This window comes from Miscanthus floridulus, chromosome 12 (assembly GCF_019320115.1).
Source record: "Miscanthus floridulus cultivar M001 chromosome 12, ASM1932011v1, whole genome shotgun sequence".
Lineage (NCBI taxonomy): Eukaryota > Viridiplantae > Streptophyta > Magnoliopsida > Poales > Poaceae > Miscanthus > Miscanthus floridulus.
This window is the reverse complement of record NC_089591.1, coordinates 52,877,604-52,896,094: the sequence shown is the minus strand read 5'-3', so window position 1 is coordinate 52,896,094 and position 18,491 is coordinate 52,877,604. Positions and strand designations below refer to the sequence as shown.

The 18,491-nt window shown below is 44.7% G+C and overlaps 1 protein-coding gene and 1 pseudogene across 4 annotated transcripts; one reads left to right on the top strand and one right to left on the bottom strand.

Moving 5' to 3' along the window:
* Window positions 1–639: 639 nt before the first annotated feature.
* Window positions 640–1,603, bottom strand: LOC136495884 (nicotianamine synthase 9-like; annotated as a pseudogene).
* Window positions 1,604–5,896: 4,293 nt separating this feature from the next.
* LOC136498220 (uncharacterized) lies at window positions 5,897–10,605 on the top strand. 4 transcript variants are annotated; one of them, XR_010769540.1, is made up of 9 exons: window positions 5,897–6,132; window positions 6,249–6,391; window positions 8,875–9,014; window positions 9,086–9,206; window positions 9,285–9,484; window positions 9,617–9,710; window positions 9,791–9,990; window positions 10,078–10,230; window positions 10,343–10,605. XR_010769540.1 is itself a non-coding variant. In XM_066494166.1 (8 exons), exons 1-6 carry the CDS (start codon window positions 6,342–6,344, stop codon window positions 9,967–9,969), a joined length of 738 nt encoding a protein of 245 aa, XP_066350263.1. In that variant the 5' UTR covers window positions 6,157–6,341; the 3' UTR covers window positions 9,970–9,990; window positions 10,078–10,230; window positions 10,343–10,605. The 4 variants fall into 4 exon arrangements, 1 of the variants encoding a protein (XP_066350263.1); XR_010769541.1 differs by lacking the exon at window positions 5,897–6,132 and having other exon boundaries at window positions 6,157–6,391; window positions 9,089–9,206; XR_010769539.1 differs by lacking the exon at window positions 5,897–6,132 and having other exon boundaries at window positions 6,157–6,391.
* The last annotated feature ends 7,886 nt before the right edge of the window (window positions 10,606–18,491 follow it).

Genomic DNA, 18,491 nt, shown 5'->3' with positions numbered 1-18,491 from the left:
TAGCTCGGCGCCAGCAACGATGGTGCCGAATTAAGGGTCCAGATTCTAAAATCTTTCCTCTATGAATATATTTGTGAAAGTTTTTTTTTAAAAAAAAGACTAAAAAATAAAAAAAAATCGATCCTTCCGCCCGGAATCACTGCAAAACTGCCCGGTCAAGATTCTAAAGAAACTGCTCACTTCACGCCTGCAGCAGCAGATCTATAAGCTCATTGACGTGGACCAAACAGGTTTCATCAACGGCCGCTCCATCTCTGAAAACTTCGTGCTTGCAACCGAGTTAGTACAGTGCTGCCACAAACGCCGAGTTCCAACACTGGTAATCAAACTGGACTTTGCTAAGGCGTTTGATTCAGTCAACTGGGCCCACTTGTTCAGGATCTTGGAAGCACGTGGGTTCCCAGCCAAGTGGATTAGATGGATGAAGCTGTTACTGTCAACATCAAAATCAGCAGTTCTCGTCAATGGAGTCCCTGGTCCTTGGATACAATGCAGACGAGGGCTTAGACACGGAGACGCCTTATCACCGTAACTCCTCTGGCCAGTGGCAGACGTGCTCGTTCTCGAGACAATTCCTTATTTGACACCAGATAAATGATCCGTTGTTTTTTTGGCTCTCGAAATTTTTTTCTTCCTTATTTAACACTGACTCCAACTTTCGTTCCCAAATTGACACTCTGTTCGATTTTCCATCCAACCACCGTTAAGTTCCCTGCAAAAAGACGATTTTACCCATGCTCCACACCCTTCTCCCTCCTCTCCTCTCCTTCTCCCTCTCCCAGCGATGGCGTGCACGTCGACGGCGGGGACAGGCTTGCGCGCGATGATGACGGAGTTGATCACCTTCCCCTCCGGGTGGTGCACGGCGAGCACGTCGAAGCCACCCCGACGGATCTCCTCGGGGTCCACGACGGGGTACAGGAACCAACGCGGCGCCGGGGGCCATGTGCTTCCCGAGGTGCTCCACCATGCGGGCCTTCTCCTTGGCGGCCATGCCCACAAGCGCTGCTAGGAAGACGACGTCGTATCCGGCCAGGTCCCTGGTGACGTCGGCCACGTTGGAGGTGCGGAACGCCATACGCGCGGCGAGCGCGGCGTCGGCGCTCACGAGGCGGCGCGCCCGGTCGTTGGCATCCCCGCAGATGTCGTAGTTGTCGAAGGCGGCGGCGGGGAGGTGGCGCACCGCGAGCACGAGGGAGCTGAGCGGGAGCGGGCCGGAGCCGACGAAGGCGACGCGGGCCCAGGACGTGGTGCGCCAGCAGGCCGTGCTCCAGCTGGCTCAGCAGCAGGTAGTTGCTAAAGTAGGGGAAGAGCGTCAGGTGGTCCAGCGGGTTGTCGAAGGTCGCCAGCAGGTCGGAGTAGTGCGCCTCCAGCAGGGCCTCGGCGTCGGCGCAGAGGCGGAGAGCGACGCGCGCATGCGCTGCAGCTCCGGGGCCAGGCGCTCCACGTCCACCGTGCTTCGTGGGATGCAGGCCGTCACGAGGTCGGTGAAGAGCGCGTTCACCTCCAGCGACAGGCTCAGCGACGGCAGCTTCGCGATGGCGGCGGCCAGGCCGGAGATCTTGTGCACCAGCGCCGCCTCGGCCTCCTCCGGCGAGTCCATGCCGCCGGGCTCGCCTTGTCCACCCCGGCGAGTCACCTCCGTGCACCAGGCCCATGCGCGTCCAGGCACCGGCGGCGCTTGCCCGAGCGTCGCCGGCAGGCGCAGACCGCCGAGGAGTCGCAGGGAGGCGCGGCCGCCTAGGAGGGAAGCTCCGGCGTGGCTGCAGGGGTAGGCTCCGGTGTGGAGGAGAGGAGGGAGAAGGGGAGGAAAGAAGGGAGAAGGGTGGTGGGACCCACATGGACAACATTGTCTTTTCGCAGGGCATTTGACGGTTCTACGACGGGAATTCCAACAAAATATCAATTTGGGAACGAAAGTTGAAGTCGGTGTCAAATAAGAAAGAAAAAAAATTCGAGAGCCAAAAAAAGGAATAGGTCATTTATTTGATGTCAAATAAGGAATTATCTCTTCTCATTAAGTCCGATGGGGGTGTCCGCCACCCAATAGCTGACAGGCCCTGCCCGGTGCTCCAATACGCAGATGACACTATCATCTTGGTACGGGCTGAGATTGAGGATGTCACAAGGCTAAAGCAACTGCTCCGGATGTTCTCCTTGGCTACAGGGCTAGCAATCAACTACGACAAAAGCACCGTCACCCCCAATGCACCTGCCTGACGGAGCTCTGGAACAATACATTGGTATTCTGCATTGCAAAGTAGGCTCCTTCCCTCAAACCTACTTGGGCCTCCCATTATCCAACGTGAAGCTCCCGCTATCGGCTTTTGCTCCTCTCATTGCCAAGGTTGACAAGTACTTAGCGAGTTGGCAGGCGCTGCTGCTCTCCACAGCGGGTCGGGTGATCCTGATCAACGCGGTGCTAACTGGCGTCCCAACCTATGCCATGGGAGCCATGCTTCTACCGCCGGGCGTTGTGGATGCCATCGATGCGCGACGCAGGGCGTTTCTGTGGACAGGCTCAGACAACGCCTCCGGAGCCAAATGCTTGGTTGCTTGGGAGACTGCCTGTCCAGCTAAAGAAGATGGTGGGCTCGGCATCAAACGCCTCGACACCCAGAATGCCTGCCTCCTACTGAAGCTTCTACATCGCCTACACCATCCGCAAGGCTCCTCCTGGGCTCAATGGGCAAACAATCACATCAACCTCTCGGACCTCACAGGCACTCTGGCCGGTACACACTGGTTGACGCTGAGGGACCTGCTGTCGGCGTATCAACAAATCACGGCGGTGTCTGTGGGGAATGGAGCGGCGACGTCGTTCTGGCATGACACTACCCCTAGCCCTCAAGATGCCGGCTCTCTTCAGTCACTTCGTTGGCCGCTCGTCCTCTGTGCACGACGTTCTGAACGCGGGCATCCATAACCTCTTCCAGCAGCGCCTTAGCCCCCAGGCCGCTGAAGAGCTCCAGGTGCTTGCCTCCCTTCTGAATGATGCTCAGCTCGATGATACTCCAGATCAGTGCACAAATTTCTTCCAGGATGAGGCTGGCAGACTAATGTCCGGGGTCATCTACTGGGTGTCCACGAAAATGGAACAGCCATGCCCCTCCTACAAGTTTGTCTGGCGTAACTTTGCGCCCCCAAGAGTCAAATTTTTCGCCTGGCTGCTAACGAAGAACAGGATCAACTGCAGAACAGCCCTGGTAACCAAAAACATCCTGCAGGAGGCGACCTGTGAAATTTGTGGACAAGCTGACGAAACTGCAGATCACATCTTCTCTGAATGCAACTTTGTGAGGAGCTTCTGGAGTCGAATTGGCTGGAACCCTGGCTATATTGCACCGGTTTCAGAACTTTGGCTCACCCAAACACCGCCAAGAGTCCATGCTGACACAGCTCATCCAACCATCCTTCTCTGCTGCTGGGAGATCTGGAAGCATAGGAATGAAGTTGTCTTCCGAGGGATGCAGCCAAAGATTGACCGCCTCGTCTCCGCTTGCAAAGAGGCAGCACGCTCTTGGGCCTGCAGGATCCCGCGACGGAATACTTCCCTTGCTAACAATTTGAGAAAATCGTTCGACATGTAATCTTACCTAACAATCTCAAATTGTTGTAATCATACTTGTACTGAGAGGGGCATCGCCCCTTCCACCCACCGGGTTTGTCGGAACCTGTGGAATGAAATCAGGTGGGATTTTTGATCCCCCGTCGTTTTGCCTAAAAAAAGTGAGGGTTGATATGTGTAGATCTAGAACCTGCATCTGTCGTGTGGTTGGGAATCCCTGGCTGTGTTTAATCGATTTGAATCACCGTTGCTTTTCGGAGAAGAAGACTCGACGATGCTCTGCCCTGCATCATAGTAATTAATGAAACAATAGTGCTTATGATCATGAGATGGAATGATTAAAAAGTGAATGAGTTAGATCAGGTGCAAATTGAAGACTTTTAATCATTTATCTTGGGCTAAAACATTGAAAGTAAGGATCAATCATTGGTAAGCTTTTATGTAAAAGTTAATCTTGATTCTTGCTTCAGACTTACCTCGATTCCCTGTAAGCCTGCATATCCTTAGAGTCTTTCCTTTTCGTCGGTTAAGTCTTGTTGAGTACCTTTGTACTCAGGGTTTGTTAACCCTGGTTGCAGGTGAGCCTCATCAGTAGCTAAGCTTTTGCCCCTGCTGCATGACGGTTCTGCAGGAAGAGAGTCAACACTAGAGAAAGTCTGTTGTGCACCCTTGGGCAGGGTGAACCTCTTTTGATGTGATGTATTATGTGGTACTATCACGCTACCCTACTGCCTTGATGGCTAAAACTTATGGTTTGTAATAACTAAATAAATGGTTTGTAAGAGTTCCATTGTTTATTTTGATGTAATATATTTGTATATTTGTATAAACTACTGTAGTACTGCAATGCCTTCTGTGATGTATCCTGCTCGGAAAGATAAAGGGGATGATTCGAGTTTTCCGAAGACACCCGACAGACTACCGGGGATTGTATGCTTATGTGTGCAGCAGTCAGAAGTCTGTGAGACAATGACGGACGCACGTGGGCCATATAATTTGAGCGGTTCTGCCACACCTAAACCCTGACCTTAAAACCCAAAACCGCCCCAAACACTACGCGACGCATGAATCCAGATCAATTCTGGAGAAAAACTACCATGATGCTTCACCTTGTGGATTTTTTGTTTCATGTCTCCTATGTATGTATTTCCTATGTTGCATCCTGAGGCCTATTAAAAACATTCTTGCATTTTCAATTCCTATAGGATCGAAAACGTGGTGCGACTACTTACCTCTATTTTCTGTTACTTGACACAAAACTGAAAACCTTTAACAATTTCAGCCATGCTTTTCTAATAAAAGCTTTTAGATACTTTCAATTTCATATATGTAAGATCTTTTTAATTGAGCATCCTTCATCATTGCTATACACTTTAAACAATCTAAGGACTTTATGTAGAAAAAAAAGGTGTATGGTGAAATTTGCTAGAGTAAAAGATTGGTGACAACTAAGCATAAACAGAGTGAAGTATAAATACGTAGGTTCATTCTACAAACTCAGCCTATTTGGATCGCCTAGGCTTAATTGCAATTGAAATTTAGAATGATAGTGGATGGAGTAAATCACAAGGACTTGCTCTGAAACAATGACCTATTTGGACCACCTAGGGTTAATTGTTGGGACTAAAGTTTAGTCCTCTACTAGTTGGATGCATGGACTAGTGGCTATTAGTCCATTCTAGCTTCCCTTTGCCAACTAGTTGGCTAGCTGTTCGTCAAGTGTAGACTAAATATTAGTCTATCAATTAGTTCACCGATTGTTTTTTTAAAAAAACTTATGTTCTTTCAAAACTATTGCACATGTTTGGATGGTCTAGAATTAACATTTATGTGACTCAAGTTTAGTTCAGTATCAGACCATAATGTTTTTCGTTACGACAAATGCACGGAAAGAAAGAGGGTTGTGAAAATCAAGCGCCACGTACATAAAAGAAGATCTGAAAAGAAAAATCCAAATACGTACCCGTCGTGCCGAGTTTTTTTTTCAAACCTGTTGGATTCCGGCTTGCATTGTCACTTGCGAGAGGCCCCATACCCAACTTCCAAACCGCGCACATCACAACCGGTACAAAAACAGACGGCAAGGCCGGCCTTTGGATCCGGCCACGAGCCGTACACATCTCCACTATAATGGATCAGTCGAAATTATACTAGGTCTCCTCATAAAAACACCCTCCGCTGAGAACCTTCGACCATTACATACTAAAAAAATGCACACAAGAATTCAGCACCATTAAAATCAAAGGCTAATCAAATACATTGACCAATGGCTATGATTCGATGCGGGACGCTGGGCTTCCCACCCCGCCTTTTCACCCCCGCAACCTGCTAGCACTTCAAATCCTCCGTCGATTGTCCCGTCCGAGAAGAACCGCAGAAACCAGAAATCTGCCGCCGCTTGTTTCATTCACCGTCGGCGCCGTGCGAACGGCAATAATCCCCACCCCGTGGATCCGCCACCCCCACCCCCCCACCCCAAATCCTGTGGTCTCGTGGCTTGTCAGATCCGCCATGGCGATGCGATAGCAGGGGACGAGGACGATGGCGCAATGAGACTCTAGGCGGTGAGGCTCTAACTTCTGGTGCCTCCCATCCGATTTAATCAGTAGTATCTAATCCCCTATTTGTGTTGTCGCCTTTTGAATCTAAATACAACAGAAAATCCTCAATCCGTTCGCAGGCTCAGACTCGAACCAGGTGGGGATTCATCCATCCACCATCGGCAAGGAACATCTGGTTCCGCGGGCGGCCCTTGCCATCCATTTACCAGTGCATGGCGTTGCCTCTGCTCATCATTCGAGCCAGTGGATACTGGATCCAAAGGTGAGCAACCGCTCAAATCCACGTGACTAATGGCTGAATACGAGTCTTTCTTTCTATCCCCGTACATGGATATGGTATTTGCTCCCAGTTTTCTACTTTCAGCCTGATTCATTGGTGAGATCCAACAAATATGTTTTAGATCTTTTTCGTTTGAACGAACACCTTTGTTTCAGATCTGATCGTGATATAGCTCATCATAATATTTTGGCTAGATTGATGAGTAAAAATTGTTATTGCATATCACGAGATGATAGTTCATTTTAGATCCAACACAATACATGCACCTGTACATGCTATTTAATTATTGTAAATTTGTTTGTCTTAAATCAGAGAGAAATTTACGATTTTTATTAATTTGCTTTGGGTTCTGTATCTCTAATAGGTTCTTTTATCAGAGCCGGCGACTAATTAAAATGTATGGGATCGGAATGGAATCTTGATTTTGTAGGAGACTAAGGCCGTGTTTAGTTGGCGATTTTTTTTGGGAAAATAGTACTGCAGCACTTTCGTTGTTATTTGGTAATTAGTATCAATCATAATCTAATTAGGTTTAAAAGATTCGTCTCGTGAATTTTGTCTAAACTATGTAATTAGTTTTATTTTTTATTTATATTTAATGCTTCATGCATGCGTCAAAGATTCGATGTGATGAGAAATTTTGAAAAATTTTACAAAATTTTGGAAACTAAACAGGCACTAACCTGAAATTTTCCTCCGCTTCACTTGGTCAGCAGCAGTGGATCCTCTGTTGGTAAGTAGTAGTACTCCTCATGGAGTGATTTTTTTTATTCCTCACACTTTCGTGGGTATTGAAAATTGATTCCTCATCAGCGAGAGTAGTATGGATTTTTAGTCCATTTCAGTTGACTCATACATATTAGCCTGTTCGGGAGGCCGTATCGTATCGTGGATTATTTACTGCTGGCTGGTTTGATGTGAGAGAAAAATACTGTTCCCGGCTGGAAATTTACGATCGTTTACGAGCAAGCGAACAGGCTTTATTGCTTCACTGTAGATCAACTTTATTAGTGTTTTTTGCTGCTCTGGTTAGGCGTGAAGATTTGGGAATTGTTGCAGTGACCATACCATCTGAACAATTTTATGCCATGGCAGGATATGCGATTTTCATCTGTTCACAATATGAAATTCTCGTAAATATTATTAGCTCAAATTTTTGTAAATATTATTAGTATTGTCGGATTGCCTTGCTTTGTTTGATTTGATCCATGTATGCAGAATAATTCTGATTCCATTAGGTTCTATCATTTTGCTTGATTTTATCCAGATATAAATATCTCTACTATAATGGACCAGTCGAAATTATACTAGGTCTCCTCAAGAAAACGCCGGTGGGAGGGGGCCGCGCAGGGCTGGCCGAGCAACGGCCAGCGACTCGAGCCGCATGAACCGCGCGAGTAGGCGCACCGGGGACACGGCGTAGCAGAAGGGCACCTGTGGCGTGCTTCCGCGAGAGCGCGTTGACGCGGTGCCACCGGCGGCACACCAGCGACGCGACCTCCCGGTCGCGTGGGTCCTCGATGAACCCCATCACCAGGTGCAACATCTCCTCGGGAACCCAGCCGCCGTCGATACTTATCGCGCGGGTCAGCCGCCGGGGCTCCGGCGCCTCCCCGCCCATCGATCCCTGATTGGGCTGCGGCATGCGGGCGGATCAGGCGCTCGCAGGCTCAGCTGGCTTTTCTACCGTAGCCACAGCAGCTCCACGCCGGCTCGCCGAGGATCCGCTCCAGCGAAGGGCGGAGACATGGGATTCCCTCCTCCTCTGCTCCCACTCGCTCCCTGATTCGGTGGTGCTTGGAGGTGGAGCAAGCAGAGAGAATTATTGAGGGAGAAGAGAGTGGAGAGGAGGACGAGGTGGGGTGAGGATTGGGGAAGCGGCGTTTACTTCTGCGCGATCCAGCTGGGGATGCCGAGCCACGTCGGCTGGGGCCTGGGGGCTAGGCAGGGAATTTGCTCAGCGCACACGCACGCACGACACGGACACGCACCCTGTCGCCGCCAGTCGGGCTGGTGATGAATAGGACAGTACTCCCTCCAGGGGAAAAATGCAGGGAGTAGATTTGAACCGGGGGCGGCATGCCAGAGCAGCTGCACCATGTGAGCGTTAGTTGAAGGCGATCATTATCGTCGGCTTGTACTGTCGGTGCTAGAAATAATTGTTTCGGGTCCTCTTGCCTTGTCTTAGGATTGGATCTCTAAGTCACACAAGCAAAGAAAACTCGTGGACAGTGAACCTTGCCTATTTCTATGGAGTCCATAATCATGTCAGCTTATCAATAATTATCACTTATTAGGTGTGCCAAAAAAGGTTCTTCATTATGTCCTTATATATTTCCATCATCTGGATTTTTTAGATTGTCTTGTCTTTCTGTGGACCTTAGTAGTAGGTGTATCACTGTATCATGTTGTTGCTGTGATGCACTGATTCCCAACAAATTTTGCTTCAATTTCATGTTTACCAGCACATGCCTCGATGGTCTCTTGGATGGCGGGACTCGACATCCGGCGCACCGCGAACCACGGCGGCAACGGCCACGACCTTCTACGCATCCTGTCTACCTGAGTTCGCTTCATCCTGCATCCAGCGGAGAAGCACACCGAGGTAACATAACTTAAGATAATTGCCTGAAGAATGATCAATTTGTAGCTATAATAACTTTATTTCTCTAACAGCAGCTATAATAACTCTATTTCTGCCCGCCGCTTCTGCCGGCTGAAGATCCTCGCTGGTACTTCGCAATGTCTACGCCGAGAGATGCATGTGATGCTCTAAGCGATATCACCAACATCGCAGGTATGCTTTCATTATGTATATACAACATTTTTGGGGTATTTTTCTGATTTCCTATATATATCCAAACGCCCACTTTAGATGAGGCCTCGCGGAAGAGGGAGGAAAGAAACATGCAACAACGGATTCGTCGAGCTGAGATGTCCAGCGAACAAATAGAAGAGATGAAGAGGAAAAAATGTGAATACATGCGTGACTACCGAGCACGAAAAAAGGCTACATCCCAAAATAGTAGCACTTCCTGTGCTTTGACTGAAACAGTGCCCACAACAACACCCATGGTACTTAATCTCTTAGATACTTTCTTTATTTCTATATAATGAAACCAACTTTTATACAACTGACAAAAATAAATATATGCAAATATTAATTACTCTGAGATGGACCAAATCACACTAATTATATTGGACAAGGAAAATATCCCACCAAATGCACACGGAAATCATGGCCACGTCGGCATTGGCACCACGACCACATCACCAGGCAGTGCACTATTTGTGGCCAACGGTAAGTTTATTGAGTCAATAACTTTATTTTAATCTCTACTATAATATAATAATGCCTGGCCCCACAAACGAGACCTATAGACATAGCTAACGATAAGATGGACGAAAAGAACGCGCAACAACGGAAACGAAGGGCTAAGATGACCGATGAACAAAGGAAGAGAGTAAAAGGAGACACCGGGAGTACCAATGTCAATACCGAGCACGGAAGAAGGCTAAATTGTAAAATATTAGCACCGCAGCTGTTGTGGCTCAAATAGGGCTGGCATCCTCACCAGCAGGTGAGAAATATCTACAACCTATGCATTTCATCCCTATGCATTTTATCCACCGTCTGATATATCATGAACCTCCATTCATATGTGAAGGTGCGAATTTTGAAACTGGATTATCGACTATAGTGGAAAATGACGAGACAGCAGAGCCCATAGATTGGCTACACAGAAATGATAATTATGTGCCAGGGTGTAGAGGCCCACGTACGGTTCTTTCTTGACCATTACCTACTTCTGGCGATGCAGGTCAACACATCAACCACATCCTTGATTTTTTCTCTGTTAACAAAATAAAACCATCGTCATATATTTTTTTATTGTGCTTATATATATTATATAATATTATATATCTATGCAGAATTTCATTTGCATCAGTTACATGGCAACCATGTAAGTGGCAACAGCAAGGGGGATGAATTCGACCCTAAACTATTCAAACCAACACATAATGGAGAAGACGGTGACGAAGCTGGCATGGACTGCCAGTCATGGATTGCACAACGAAGACTTATACGATGATGATGGAACCATTCATCGACATACGCGAGGCACCACAATGACATCTATATGTCATCTCTGATTTCTTGAGTGATTATATACGTCTTTACATGAACCATAATATTTATCTCTATTATATAGTAAAATAATATACGTCTTTACATGAAGGATATATACGTCATTTTGATTACTATAATGTCTCGCACACAGGTCATGATTATGAGTCATATCACATGCTTGCAGAGGGTGTGGCTGCACATAGTGTGACGGATGATCCATATGAATTCATCTACAAAACCTGCCACAAAGACAGGTTGAGAAATGACCCTGACTGCCATTACTGTGGTGCGATGAGGTTTCAGTATGAGCCACCCGGTTTTGTGGTAGAAAAGGAAAAATAAAAATACATATACCGGAGGTTCCTGCAGAGCTAAAAAGGTTGTTTACAAGTCAAGTGCATGATGATGCAAAATATTGCAGGCAACATATATGATATCTCAACTCGCATTTCCCATTCGCAAGCCTAGAGGTTACCCTTGACCGTAGATATAACACTCCAGTAGGGACCGGAATTTATACATTTTGAGTTCATGGCGGGTTGTACCATCGTCTAGATCACCTGGTGCCAGGTGGCCATGGCCCTCGGCATCTGCAGCTCTACTTTTATAATACAGAAGATGAGGCCTTGTCACACAGAGTCAAAAGGTCCCCTGATCTTGATATCAACCTCATCTGAAATATACTTACAATTTTGTAGGATAACCCATATGTTCATATTTTTAGGAGAAATGGTGTTTTTCCAAACTTGGATGACTACCGGATTGAACTCAATACAAATGTCATGCCTGACCAGAGAAGGTACAATGCCCCAACGATAGCCCAAGTTGCTGCTGTCCGGATGGAGGGGAACGATCCACATAGATGTTTTGATAGGAGTGTGGTTGTATATGGAAGGACCGAGCATACCATAGTTGTTATGACCCATTAGCTTATCCTCTATACAACCCACGAGGGGAAACAGGATGGAACAAGTTTATGCCGTACAGTGATGATCCAGTCAGTCAACCATCTGTAACCCCGGCTTCTACTAATGTTAATTATAGGGATGAGGGCACTACTGGTGCTTATCAAGGTATTATTTGTGCTATAATACTCCTATGGAATAATTATATTGTAGAATAATTTCTGCTATAATATTCCTAAGTATATATTAAAATAGAGATTTGACATTTTTATATATGTTGCACCTGATAATTATAATGAAAATCAGGCAGAAGAAGGCGACAATGACCTACAAGAAGGTGACTGGCTAATTAGAGTTGCTGATGCAGCACAATCTTCAAGATATGTGACTGCACGAGAATACTATTGCTTCGAGATGCAAGTTAGACGGGGACTTTTTAACATTTTATTATTTGGAGGACGTCTTTCCCAACAATGGGCTGTAGATATGTATATAAAGATCGAGTCCATGAGGCTAGATTGGTACTCTAATCCTGAGAACCAAAAGCTTATACGTGCAGAGCTATACCAGGTAACCACTCAAATTATTTTGTTTATTTGTTTATGAACTTTGCAACCCTATTACTGTTTTTTTCTAATGTCGTACGTACTTAATTGTATTTTAGGGACTGATTGATGTTATCTCTGCTGGAGAGACCCAGGGTTCTAAGGTTGGCAAGAGAATTGTGCTGCCAAGATCATTTCCAGGATGTGATCGAGACATGCAGCAAAGGTTCCTTAATGCTATGGCTATTGTGCAACGTTTTGGAAGGCCTCATTACTTCATCACCATGACATGCAATCCCTACTGAGGAGAGATAACAAGCAATCTCGAACCTAGGCAGGAACCATAAGATAGGCCAGAACTGGTTGCAAGAGTGTACAGGGCAAAGTTGAGAGATCTAAAAGATCTTCTGATCAAGAGAAAGTATTTTGGTGATGTTGCAGCATATGTTCATGTTACCGAGTTCCAAAAAAGGGGGCTACCACATGCGCATTTCTTGCTGATCATGAAGTCAAGGAGTAAGTTGACAACCCCAGATGCATATGATCGAGTAATTTCAGCGGAGATACCAGACAAGGATAGATACCTAGAGTTACATGATCTGGTTATCAGTCATATGTTGCATGGACCATGTGGCAGTGCTAAACAAAAACTACGCGTGCATGGTAGATGGAGAGTGCCACTTTCACTATCCTCGACAGTTCTGTGAGGCAACCCAACAAGGAAATGACTCATAACCAACATACAGGAGAAGGGATGATGGACGTCGAGTAAAGATTAGGAGAGCAGAGTTAGATAACAGGTGGGTGGTGCCCTACAACCCTGGTCTACTCATGAGATACAACTGTCACATAAATGTTGAAGCATGCTCGAGCATTCAAACAATGAAGTATCTATTTAAGTACGTATATAAAGGCCATGACCAAGCATCATTCTCGGTAAATGAAGATCAACATGATAGAGATGATGGTGTCATCAATGAGATACGACAGGAATGCTAGATACATATCTCCACCGGAAGCTATGCATAGGATATTCGGTTTCCCAATGTTTGGAGTCTATCCTGCTGTATTGTAGTTCCAACTACATTTGCCTGATATGCAATCTGTGACATACAATGAGGAGGAAAACCTTGAGGATGTTGTCAATCGCCCAGGTTCTAATAGGACCACACTTACCGAGTATTTCAATAAAAACCACGAAGATAGGACAACAAGAAAAATATTATATAGAGAATTCCCAGAACACTACCGTTGGATCAAAGGGAAAAAAAGTGTGGGAAATAAGGAAACAAAAGTCAGGACAAATAGGACGGATTGTCTATGCAAACCCTGCTGAAGGGGAGAGATACTTCCTAAGAGTTCTACTAAATCATGTGAGAGGTGCAACATCATATGGGGATTTGAGAACAGTGGCTGGTGTCACCTACTCCACTTTTAGGGAAGCATGCGAGAAAAGAGGGCTTATCAAGACGGACAAATGAATCGACGACTGTTTGACTGAGGCCACCACTTTTCAGATGCTGTGTGCCTTGCGGAGTTTGTTTGCTACCATTCTTGTCTTCTGTGAGGCCACTAACATACTTAGACTATGGGACAAGCATAAGGACGCTCTCAGTGAAGACTTCAGACGGGACAACAGCAACACGTCTGCAGTGGGGCAAATGGTACTCAGAGACATACGAGATATGGTTCACTCAATGGGGAAGGATATCAGAGATTATGGTTTGCCACCTATTTGCGATGAGGGTCAAAGCTCTAATGACATGATGAAAGAGGTTAGAGAGAAAAAGAACGTCTCTATAGACCAAGAACACTTAGATATTTATGAATCTCTTAACAAGGAACAACGTGAAGGGTTTGATAAAATCCTTCAGCATGTCTGTGCTAATAAGAGCCAAGTTTTTTTTTGTAGATGGTCCTGGAGGCACGGACAAGACGTTCCTATATAAGGCCCTCCTTGCTAAAGTTCGGTCCGAAAGATTAATAGCCATTGCAACAAGCCACATCTAGTATAGCAAGCATCGATATTGCCTGGGGGACGCACTGCACACTCAAGTTTTAAAATTTCCAATTAAAATTGGGGACAACAACATGTGCAGCTTTACGAAGCAAAGTGGCACTACAGAGTTGCTTCGTAGGGCATCTTTGATTATTTGGGATGAAGTTGCCATGACCAAGCGTCCGTGCGTCAAGACACTTGATAGGTCCCTAAAGGATATTATGGATTAATGTGGTTTGCCATTTGGAGGAAAGGTCATGGTATTTGGTGGAGACTTCAGACAGGTTCTTCCTGTGGTCACACGTGGGACAAGAGCACAGGTAACTGATGCAACATTACAAAGATCCTATCTATGGGAGAAAATAAGGAAGATAAGATTGTCACGTAAGATGAGGGCGTAGTCTGACCCTTGGTTTTCAAATTACCTGCTACGAATTGGAAATGGAACTGAGGAAACGATTGGAGATGATTATATTCACCTCCCTGATGACATTGTGATTGGTTTTACTGACACGGAGGATGGCTGTCAACAAACTCATTCAAGATGTTTTCCCGTCACTTGTAGAACATGCAACATCAGCCGTCTATATGAGTTCCCGTGCCATTCTATCGACCAAAAATAAACATGTTGATAGACTGAACGCAATGATGATTGAGAGGTTTCTAGGTGAGGAAAAGGTTTACCACAACTTCGACACTATTGTTGACGATCCTCAGAATCACTTCCCTATTGATTTTTTGAACTCAATAACTCCAAATGGCCTCCTCCGCACGGGCTGAAGCTAAAAATCAATTGTCATGTGATTCTTCTCTGCAACCTAGATCCTAACAACAGATTGTGCAATGGAACAAGGCTTATGATAAGAGCATTGCAAGACAATACAATTAATGCCGAGATCGTTGGTGGACAGCATGCGCAGAAAAGGGATTTTCATACCAAGGCTCCCATTGTCTCCTTCGGATGATATTTCTCTTCCTTTTAAGTTCAAGAGAAAACAATTCCCCGTACGGTTAAGTTTTGCCATGACGATAAATAAATCACGAGAACAAATCATCCCTAATGTTGGGATCTACCGTCCAGAACCCGTGTTCTCGCATGGACAACTCTATGTTGGTTTATCAAGGGGGGGTGTCAAGATCAACAACAAGAATTTTAGCTAAACCAAAAGAGGAATTGGATCCTACAGGGAAGAGCACCAAGAATATTGTTTATAAGGACATCCTAAACTGGTGATTAACGGTGGGTATTTGTAAGTACATGTTTTCAGTCACATTAATTCTGTAGTGAATTTTAGTCAGTGAAGATAAATTTGTGTTTATGGATTCTGATATATTTTCAGGGATTTATCACACAATAAGTTGGAGGTCTCAATTCCTGATGTCCTTTCACAGCTGCCATCACTCATGGTTATGTGAGTTTTCTGATCCCTGATGACTTTCATGTCTTAGAGTTTAGCTATAAACAATTGCTAATACTAATATAATCATTATACACTACTGAAAAATGATTTCTAGACTGGTCCGTATTTTTAGGGCTACACTTCTTGATTTATGGTGGAGGCGGGCGCCTGCTGGATGCTGCCCAGCCTGCAGCACCAGGATCGCCGCTGCCATTGCTTGCTCTTTGCGAGTTTTACTGATGGGTACGATTTATGAATGATAGGTGTCAGGAGCTGTTACGACGAGGGCAACCGAACAGCTGAAACGTTGACCATGATTCGTTGACCAAACATTTTTTTTCTAGTGATTTATGTACTGGTTTGCATTCATCAGCATAAACTAAACTACTAAGACGGAGAGACTGCTTCGGCAAAGCCCTCTGGGAGCAGAGATCAAGTAAGGCTTTATATTATCTCGAGATGCATTCTTATGCTGATCAGGTGGCACGACTGACAAAGAACAGATTTAGACGACATCTTAATTCCATGTTTAAATCTCATATTTTACAAGAACATCTTGGTCCTTTCTATTGTATACAATTTTTCTTAAAAATAATAAAGACACGTAGACGTACTCAATATGATATAAGGTAAGGGCATAGTGCCGGGCCATGCCCCCAGCCGGTCTCTCCGTCTTGCACGTACAATATAAGATGTGTTCTCTGTTCAAGCGGTGGCTGCGGCGATCTATGTATATATATGTATTACCTTCAGGTAGAGTAGTAGCTAAAAGAACAAAAACTTTGTAAGAAAAAAACACGCACTTCTTGATTTAAGAAAAGCTTTCCCTACTACTCGATCAAGTCGTACCTATAGGCCCTGGCCTGTGTGTGTGTGTTTGTCTCTCTCTCTCTCTCTCTCTCTATATATATATATATATATATAGGGAGAGGCTATTCAATAGCCGGCTACAAAATAAGTTATTCTGTAGCCACCTCCATTTACTATAATTTTATATACTAATTTACCATAATGTCAATACATATTTACGATAGTTGGGTTACTATAACACATGGGGATATTTACCATAACATTATATTAAACCACTTAGTAAGGAGTTACTATAATCTCATAAATTAACATAGTAATTATCATAACTCAAAGTGGCTACAGAATAAGTTATTCTGTAGCCAGCTACAGGATAGTAGTTATATATATATATATATATATATATATATATATATATATATATATATATATATATATATATATATATATATACTGTAGATACACCACATGTAGGCTCTCACGTGATCCACTGATCCTTCATACGGTGATCCCTGTTCGGCAGTTCCAAACGCCGAGCACGCAGGCGCCAGGTACGTAGTGCCCTAGCTAGCTACTTCTCTGCACGCGCTGCCTTAATAAATCGATCTTAATGGCCCTCAGCCTTAGTCATCGTCCGCGACCGCGCTGACTCCGTGCCATGACTCCGTGCCATGACTCCGTGCGTGACGCTCGCGGACCCTCTCAACGCATGAACCCTAAACCCTCGCAGGAAGTTGCCAGCGAACGGCCAGGAGCGGAAGACATTGCCTTCAAGCGTCCGGTACCGGAAGACGTCGGCCGCGAGCGGGCGGCATCGACGGAGACGGCGCGGCAGAGATCACCGCCAGCAGCCAGGAGCGGACACCGTGGGCGACGAGCGGGCGGCCTCCACGGAGGCAGCGCATAGTCTTCGTTGGACCCTTCTCTGTCGAGTCTTTTGGAGTCGGCAAAAAAAAAATGGATCATGAACGTGCCTTAGTTGACCCACCTATGGAGGTGCAAGAGGTGCAAGAGATACTACCAGAAGAAAAAGGTATCCTCCACTCAGCTGAATTCCTTTTAATCTTGGGATCCGTAGGTTCAATGCTATATATATTTATTAGTTTCAGTCCATTTAAGCTAAGTTTGATTACTACTTTTAGTCAATTAAGCTATGTTTGATTATCAACCATCATCGCAGATACATAAAATTTGGTCTCCAAAATTATTTATTATTTATGCTTTGATTATCTAGATACAGAAGAAAAGAAAACAGATATAGAGATTGAGGCAACAATGGAACCCCAAAAAATGGATACAAGGGGTGAAGAAAAATTGCAGATCACAGATGATGCTAAAATAATAGTTCAACTAGAACGAGATGAGGACAAGAAGCGGAAGCGTGCTCATGAGGATGTCGTACGTAACAATCTCTCAATCAGCTCATATATCCTCACACATGAATATCTATATAACAGGGTCACTGATATTCTAATAATATTGCATATGCAGATCGGTATTATGGATGAAGAGTTGAAGATGAAGTGCAGATCCAAGACAATGTCATAAAAAGAGTTGATGTAGAAAAAGACGAAGACATTAAGCGTGCTGACGAGGAGGTTATGGCAATCCCTCAATATAATAAACCTAAGAAGGCAAACAATGCAAATGTCCTGCCAAAAGGTGAGACGTTCTCAATTATATCTTATTTATTTATATTTGGGAATTAATTAATTATAATATAAATATTTTCTCTGTAGATTATGAGTGTACACAAGAAGATGTTCAGGTAATTGAATACATGAAACAGAAACATATGGATAATTTACTCGTCCAAATCGATGATGCTTGGGTAAATAGAGATGATATGAATTGCCTTTTCCTTGATCATGAACATGTCAATGGCGGTGTAAGCATGTTTAACACTGCTTTTAAATTAATTAGCTGATGTCCATGTGGAAAATATGGTAATTTTTTATTTGATAAATTAATAAATTACAGGTCATAAGTGCGTATATCCATTTGATGCGGCATGAAGAACACCTACTTCATAGAGAAGGTGGAGATGTTTATATGGAGACAACATTTATTACTCAATTGCTCCGTCACGATGGAAAGGTTGATGCAACGACATTGAGCTATAGTAGAGATGACATGATTCAAACATGGGTCCAAAACTATTTAGACGCTAATATGGTAAGTTTGACCACAAGATCTGATATATGCTATTTTCTATTGATTGAAACATATGGAAAAAAATTTAGAAAAAATCTCTATTACTGTAGGTGTTTCTTCCAATTAATATTGAGAAAGTA